At 57.4% G+C, this 7787-nt stretch overlaps 1 protein-coding gene across 1 annotated transcript; it reads right to left on the bottom strand.

The window, feature by feature from the left end:
- Positions 1 to 5179: 5179 nt before the first annotated feature.
- LOC103681449 (melanoma-associated antigen 4-like) lies at positions 5180 to 7078 on the bottom strand. Its single transcript, XM_040635956.1, has 2 exons — positions 7046 to 7078; positions 5180 to 6230 (listed from the first exon to the last, which is right to left on the bottom strand). The coding sequence occupies exons 1-2, from the start codon at positions 7076 to 7078 to the stop codon at positions 5292 to 5294; spliced, it is 972 nt and encodes a 323-aa protein (XP_040491890.1). The 3' UTR covers positions 5180 to 5291.
- Positions 7079 to 7787: the final 709 nt, after the last annotated feature.

Below are 7787 nucleotides of genomic sequence, written 5' to 3'. Positions count from 1 at the left end.
GGGGGGGGGGGGTCAGACCGTCCGTAGGGGTGTCCATTCAAGCAGTTCTCACACACACAGCCTCAAACTGGGCACCAAGCCACGCTCGCAGAGCTCTGGGCTGCGACGGGCACAGCAGGAGAGGCGGCCCGGGGAGGTTAGATGCCTTCCCCAGCGCCCTGCACGCTCCGTGCCCAGTCTAGCAGCCCTGACCGTCACGCCAGCCGCCTCCAGAACAACCTAGACCGTGTTTGCTCGGTTCTGACACGTGAGAGGAGCTAGCCTGGGTCACAGATGTTCAGCGGGAAGGAAAGACTCCATCAGCCCACATACACAGGGATCGGAAGACAGACACGGACTGCTTCAGAATCTTCATGGCACGGGGCAAAGGGACACCGTAGACAGACAGCAGCGAAAGCTAAGTCTCTGGACACCTAATCTGGGCCGAGCACCTTAGGTACGGGTGGCAGCGTGTACAACGCACAGCAAGGCCTGGAACTTGCACTGAGACTATGCCCGCTTTACCCAGCCAGAAGCTGAGCCCTAGGGAGCTTACCCGCCGGGTCAGCGTGTGAGCGGCGGAACTCACATTCACACTGAGCTGCCTCCGGGAGCAGAGCCCGGGCCGTGCACTGGCCTGAGGGGTCTTCCCCACAACCAGCGGGGTTCCAGCTGCCCTGCGTGGGGACGTCAGGCCCGATGCTTCACGCACGTCCCATGACTCAGGGGGGGGACCCCAGGAAAGCCAGGCAACGATGCCGTCGAGAGCCTGACACTGGACGCTGCCCACGTGGCCTCTCCCAGCACCTTGGGGTCACCATCTGTCCGAAATCGATTCCATGCTCTGGAGGCTAAGTGGGGCCCGGACGCAGTATGTAAGGATGGAGAAGGCCCGCTCGCACGTGGCTGTAGGAGCGATGGCCCACCGAAGGCTGCCCTGGGCTTCAGGCACGGCCTCTGCTCTCCCATGCCCCTGCCCAGTCTGGTCCCCTTCTATCCCAGCCGACCGGGTGGCCCAACGTTGTCCTGCAGGCTCACTCCCCTGGGCAGGCTGCAGGTCAGGCACACAGCAGGCCAGCAGTTCAAAACACCCACGCACCGGGGTCTAGGGCCTCTCACTGCTTCCCCATGGGGCTGAGTGTCTGGGGGGACACTTGGCACAGACCCTCTGTCCGGGTGCTCGGCAAACGTGACTCTGCCACCTCACACGGTCCTGCGGATGCCCCCCGTCTCACACCTCACCTCCCGCCATCGGCCCAGCCCTAACCCTGTGCTCAGCCCCAGCTCAGCACCTGAGTACAGGCCCAGAGGCCCGCCACTTGCTCATGAAGGGCCCCAGGGAAGGTGCCCGCGATATTCGTCCCAGAGGAGGGCAGGTGGGTGGGAGCCAGATTGAAGGTCAGACCCCTGCCGAGGAGGCTGGTGTCAGAGCAGGCTTGGCCTCGGCAGGGCAATGGGGGCTTCTGAGAGAAGCAGGACCGGGGCTGACACACCTCAAACCAGCCCCTCCCGGGGGTAGGCTCAGGCCATCTGGAGATCATCACATCGTCCGGCTGACGGGCAAGGGGGCTGGTGCCTGGTCTGCCCCACCCTGGCCACAACTGCCGGGGACCTGGGCGATGTGTGGCAGCACAGACGCCACGCAGAGAACCTTGCACCCTGGACATGCCTCCCTGAGGGTCCCTTGTGCTGGGGCTGGGGGCGACCTGAGGGCTACATCCCAGCAGTCCATGAGGGCCTGGATCAAACACCATCTCACACCCTCCAAGTCCGTTCCCTCCAAGGACAGCATGCAGTGTCCCTGCTTCCATCCTGGAGTGCCCCAGGGGCTCTGGTCCTGGGACGTGGGCCAGGAGCACCCGGCTCATGATGTCGCCCAGGCTCCAGCTCACCTCGGTTTCGTCTGCGCTCCCATGAGCCTCCCCTGCTCCGGCCAGGGCTGTCCAGATGGGATCTGGTGGGCGTGCGCCTCCTTCCACATCTCCTGGGGCGGCCGACCCTCTGCACAGCCTGCCGCCTGGGAACCCGAAGCCCCCTCCTGCTCGGCTGCTTTCAAACTCCTCCTTTGAGTCTGGGGGTGTATGGGGTGTGTGGGGGAGCGTCCCGGCGACCACCGCCGCCCTCTGCTAGTCTCTCCTCAGCTCCAACGGCCCGATTGCAGACACCGGGGTCCCAGCTGGCTCTGGGGTTGGCTGACAGGTGCACACCCCCTCTCTGGCTCTGCCTGGGGAAGCGAAGCCTCAGCGTCAGCTTCACAAGGCCATCAGTTTAATCAAACATTTAGTATTACATGGGGAATTATTAGAAAATAACTCATAATCATAGTGATTTGTCACACAGTCACATGGCAATGATTATTATTTACCAACTTCTAGGAGACTCACCAAGATGCTACATCAAGTCATGCCAGCTCTACGTGAACCACAGCAATGGTGCAAGGGCCTTTCCCCCCTACATTGTCAAGTGAAGGTAATTGCTTATGAACATCAGCACTGGGGACTGAGAGGTTGGCAGTGGGGAGAGAGGAGGACAAAGCGCGAAGCTTTGCAGACTGAAGCAAGGTTCAGGAGAGACTGGGCAGTGTGGGCAGCAAGGGAGATGGGGGCTGCCAGCTGGGCCCCAGGTGGAGGACACCCCCTTTCCAGCATGGCCACTTGGATGCCTGTCCTGAGCCTTGCTGGACATTATGGTTCTCAGGAGACTGATGGGTGCAGCTCTGGTCCCTAGAGAGTATGGATAGTATCCCACCAATTCCTGCAGGCAGCTTCCTGTGGAGCAGCTTCTTTTTTGAACACCTCCCCCCTGCCTTGCACCTTAAGGGTGCAGAATCGAGTCTCACACCTAAAAAGCATATGTGCATGACTTAAGTCCCTGAGTATTTGAACAGAGTGGACTGTGCTCTGTGATCTCATGGTGTGGTAATGAAACCCATGGCTCCTGAGGCTTTTTCTATAGAAACAGCCGCATGCACCTTCTTATGCCCCCAACTTCATGGTCAACATTCTCCAACTGTCAGGACCCAGTTCTCCATCCTTGTCACTCATTTTTTCTTACTGGGGTGAAAATGATGCTTGAACCTACAAGGAGGAAAGTGGGGAGAGGTGTACACTGTCCTCATGAGTGGTCTTGTCTTTGCAACTCAGCTGCAGGCTCTGTGTATGACCCATTTGGGCACCTGCAATTGTCCTGAGGGGTGGTATAGTCGGAGGGACCACAGAGTGGCCAAGACCCCTGGGAGCAAAGGGGCAGGGATGTGCCCTTTTTATTTCCAACCCAGGATGTCACATCACATGCAGTCATTATGTCCACTTAATGTCCTCCAATCTGTGATAGTTTCTTAGTAATTCCAGTTTCATTGAGACTGTATTACTTCCCTAATGCTAATGTTAACAAATCACCACAAACTTAATGGTACAACACAAATTTATTAGTGGAACAACACAAATGTATTCTGCAACAGTTCTGGAAGTCAGAAGTCCAAAAATAGTCTCACTGGGCTAAAATCAACTTGTCAGTAGGGCTGTGATCCTTTTGGAAGTCTCTAGGGAGAAATGTGTTTTCATGACTTTTTCAGCATCCAGAGGGTGACCATGATCTTTGACTCATAGACATTTCCTCCATCTTCAAAGCCAGCAATGGGCAGTTGAGGCTTTCTCACATGGCCTCCCTCTTCCACATTTGGACCATTGTATTAACATTGGGTCCACCTGGATTATCTTGAACAATCTCCTTATCTTAAGGTCAATTGATTAGAAATTTTAATTCCATCTTCAACTTTAATTCCACTTTTATGTGTTACTTAACATATTCCAGCTCCGGACATTAGGATGTGTATATCTCTGGGAGGCCAGTGTTCTGCTTATATCAATGGCGTTGACATTTCTGAGGAGTACTGGTCCAGTTTTGGTAGAATGTCCCTCAGTCTGAATGTGTCTGATGTCTTCTCATGATTAGGCTGGCCTTTGGCATTATCATGGAGGACAGCACAGAGGGGAAGAGCCCTTCTCGTTGCAAGTACAGTATCTCCAACACCTCGAGATGCAAGGAACAGTATGTACAAAGGCAAGAAAGTCATCAGTATTCTGGCGATGGGGAGAAATCCTAGTGGTTGGAGTGGTTGGGGTTTGAAAATAACCTTGCAAACCATTTTGGCTACCCCCTTCCTACTCTGTCTAGGGAAGTCTCATCAAGGTCATTGGTGAATATGAGTGTGCTCTCCAGACCATACCCAGGAACGAATAGGCATGTGCTGTGTGAACTAGCTATTTGTAAAACCTTTTGTGGCCCAACCCAAACCCAAGGATATGTGAGTCCTTGACTGTAGCAACTTGTAGATCCAAGCCAACAGGAAAGAGGAGCAGAGCATAGGGGTGAAGGCCATAGCTGTCTGCTGGCAGGAGAGTGTTCAGTCAGCCATAGGTGTTTGGAATCCTGCTACACTGACTTCCCCAGAATACCAGGAGCACAAATCAGGGACTGGACAAGGGGTCTCCAGAGTCCCCATTAAGCTCAGTTGCTTACCTTGTCCATGATCCAATAATTAGAGGATGGTGGAAAGCATTCAGACTTTGCCTGTTTGGGTAGTTGTGGGAGTTAGAAATGCCAAGGGGGGTTAGGGAAGAGAAGCTCCAAATACTAGGACCTTTTAGCTGGCAGTTCTTTATTCATTCTCAAAATGAGTGGTGAGCATGTACTATGTGCCAGGCACTGCTCAAGGCCCTAAGGATACAGCATTGAACAAATTCGCTGCCTCTGTAGTGCTTATAATCTAGTGTGTGTAAGGGTGTAGACTTGAACCATGAAATAAAGTAAAAGGTGTAGTAGGTTGAATAGTGATCAATGCTATGGAAACAAATTGAATCCACAGAACTGAATAAGGAGTGCTGGGGTTGGAGTGGGAGGAGGGATTGCAATTTAGGATCAGGTACTCATAGAAGGACTCATGGAAAAGGTGACATTGAGGGAGAAATTTGAGGATGTCTCAGGAGGAATATTGGCAGCCTGACAAAAGCAAATGCCCAGAGGAGAACAACACATGCAGTAGCTCAGGGCCCTGCAACACAGAGTAAGAGGCAGAGCGCTAGAGAGGCTAGTTCCGACAGCCTGATCCTCCCAGCCAAGGGTAACCTTGCAGCAAGCTCAGTGACACTGGTACAGTGAACTGGCTTGTTGCATTCAGGTTTTTATCCTAGGTACACACACACACAGTAACAGGAAAGAACCAGCAAGCAGCCTCACTTCCCGCCCAGCATCCCGCAGGAGAATCTGTTGGCCCCACCAAAGCCTGGAAAGGGCCTGGCCACCCCTGGGGCTCAGGCCCCCTCTTCCTCATCGCTCACAGACTCTTCACACAGGGCCAGGGACGAAGGCTGCGGCCCGCGACTGACCCGCAGCAAATACTCCAGCACTTGGAACTTGCTGGTTTCAGCATAGGCCCTGGGACCCCACAGGAACTCGTAGCGGGCAGGGTCGCTGCCGGGCACCTGCCGGTACTCCACGTACCCTTCCTGCACCCAGACATTGGTGAGGAGCTCCCTGGGCTCCCCGTAGATGACGTGCTCCCTGCCAGCATACACTCCCATGACCCCCAGCACTTCCCACACCTTCTCCTCCGGGGCACAGTCGCCCTCCAGGACGATCACCCCCAAGAGCACCACCAGGAGGCCGGTCTTGGGCATGCCCTGCTCACCGCTCGGCAGCCCACCGCAGGTGAGGCCCAGGACGGTGACCAGGACGTAGGAGTGGTCGCTGGGGTCCACCTCCTTCACATCCACGCCAAAGACCAGCCGCATGCACTCGGACGCTTGGCCGAAGATCACGGGGAAGGCGTCGTGGTAGTCGTTGCCGACCACCTCCAGCATCTCTGCCTGGCTGGTGCGCTGCTGGGTGAGATACTTGAGCACCAGGAACGCCACCAGGTCAGCAGCCTTCCCCTGGAGTGTGTCCTGGAGCAGGGGCTGGGCTTCCTCGGGCTCCTCCCAGCCGCTCGACCCCTCCTCATCTGGGCTGCTGGAGCCATGGTGGGGCTGGCCCCATGCAGTGGCTGCCAGGCCAGTGGGGGAGGGGCAGGCACTCTGAGGGCTCTGGGGAGCACTCGGGCCCCCAGCAGCAGACCCCTCCTCCGGAGGGCCCAGAAACAGGGCAGAGCAGGAGATGCGAGAGGGGCTGGACTGGGAGGAGGCAGAGGCTGAGGAGGAGGGACATGGGCCCCCCTCCTCCCCAGCCCCGGACAGCTGTGCCTCCACCAGGCTCTGGGCCGGACTGGGTCTTCCTCCAGCTGCCAGAGCTCACTCCTCCGACCCAGGGACATGGCGCCTGTCGGGCTGAACCTGAAGACAGAGGTGGGATGGCTCCTCAGAGTCCAGCCGGCCTGCAGAGGCCTGAGGTCCCAGAGCTGACAGTGGGCTGCTTCCTGCTTAGGAGAGGATGGGAAGGGCAAGCCCCTGGGTCCTCACCTTGACCTGTGGCACTCCCCTGCGCCTCCCCTGCTCTGTGACCTTAGGGACTCCTGCCTCAGGCAGAGACCTCGACTCTGAGTTCTTGAAGCCCCTGGAGGAGAAAGGGAGGGGCACCTCAGGGTGCAGACAGGAGGGCTGGGTCGGACTCTGTGAGGTCCCCACCAGTCCAGGCTGGGTGGTCCCCTCCTTGGCCTCTCAAGAGGCGGCTATTTCCCCTGCCAGAGCCTGGGCCCCACCCAACGTGGGACTGAGGCCAAAGGATCACAGCAAGGCCACGCAGCCCTGAGACTCCACAGAAGGTAAGCTAGGAGGCCCACATCTGGCCACAACTGCCAAAGGTCCACAGGGCTTGTCACGGATGTCCAGGGATGGCCAGGCTCGGGGTTCCATCTGTGCTGGGATGGGTGTGCCTCTTGGTCGATACCTTGACCCCACGGAAGGCCTGGGAAAACTCTCAGCCGCCCTGTGCTGAGGCCTCATCTCCGGAGGACGCCAGAGGGAAAAATCAATTAGCCCACCATTTCCTGTCTCCCCATGGCTGAGAGAAGTAGCAGGGCAAGCCTGGTCCCTAGGGATCCTGCTGTGGGAGGCATGCCCTCATTTCTCACCTCCATCCCCACCAGGGCCAGGGCCAGGGCCATGGCCCCTGCCTCCCCCACTGACCAGAGTCCAGACCCTCAGGCCCAGGCCCTCCCCTCCCTGAGACCAGGGATCTGGAGACGAGGAGGGGCTCAGCCAAAGAGGCTCCACCCAGGGTTCCCAGGTAGGGCCTGGCCAGATTTCAAGGCCATCCCGTCCTTTTCCTGAGGGGTGGGTTCGGACCCAGCCACTCCTCCATCTGGGGTCCCCACATGGACTCTTGGCAGGACTAGGGACTCCTGCGTGTCTCCCAGGAGGGCTTCCTCAGATGACCTGACTGAGACCTCTCCCAGCATGGTCCTCACGTGCCTGAGAGCTGGGAGAGGAGGGTGAGGACGCAGCAATCCATGCCCTCCCCCTGCACCCCACCCAATTCACAATGAGCTGAGATTGGGGGCTGGCCCCTCTGTCCAGGGGCAGGAGTCCACTCTTTGTCCCTAAGGTGCTCACGTTTACTTTCGGCAGGTGCTGGAACTATCCCTTCTCCTAACCTCAGCATGCACCCTGCAGGCCAATGCCACCATCCCACTGAGACCCAGAGGAGAAAGTGGGGTGCTTACTTTCTTGACTCCCAGCCTGGCCTCGCAGGACTGAGCATCAGGGCAGGACTTCATTTGGGACCCCTGTGTCTGCGTGGGGGTCTGCTCAGTCCTCCCTCAGGGTCTTGGGACTCCACCCTCTGCTGACCTGAGGCCACAATCCTCAGACCAA

This window comes from Ursus maritimus (assembly GCF_017311325.1).
Source record: "Ursus maritimus isolate PB19 chromosome X unlocalized genomic scaffold, ASM1731132v1 scaffold_X3, whole genome shotgun sequence".
NCBI classification, from domain to species: Eukaryota; Metazoa; Chordata; class Mammalia; order Carnivora; family Ursidae; genus Ursus; species Ursus maritimus.
This window is presented reverse-complemented; position numbering and strand designations above follow the sequence as displayed.

Coding starts and splice junctions, on each gene's coding strand:
- LOC103681449 (XM_040635956.1), bottom strand. CDS start 7,078: ATGGCCCTGGCCCTGGCCCTGGTGGGGATGGAG. Junction 6,231..7,045: donor TGGCCCTGGTGGGGATGGAG/GTGAGAAATGAG, acceptor AGTCCGGCCCAG/AGCCTGGTGGAGGCACAGCT.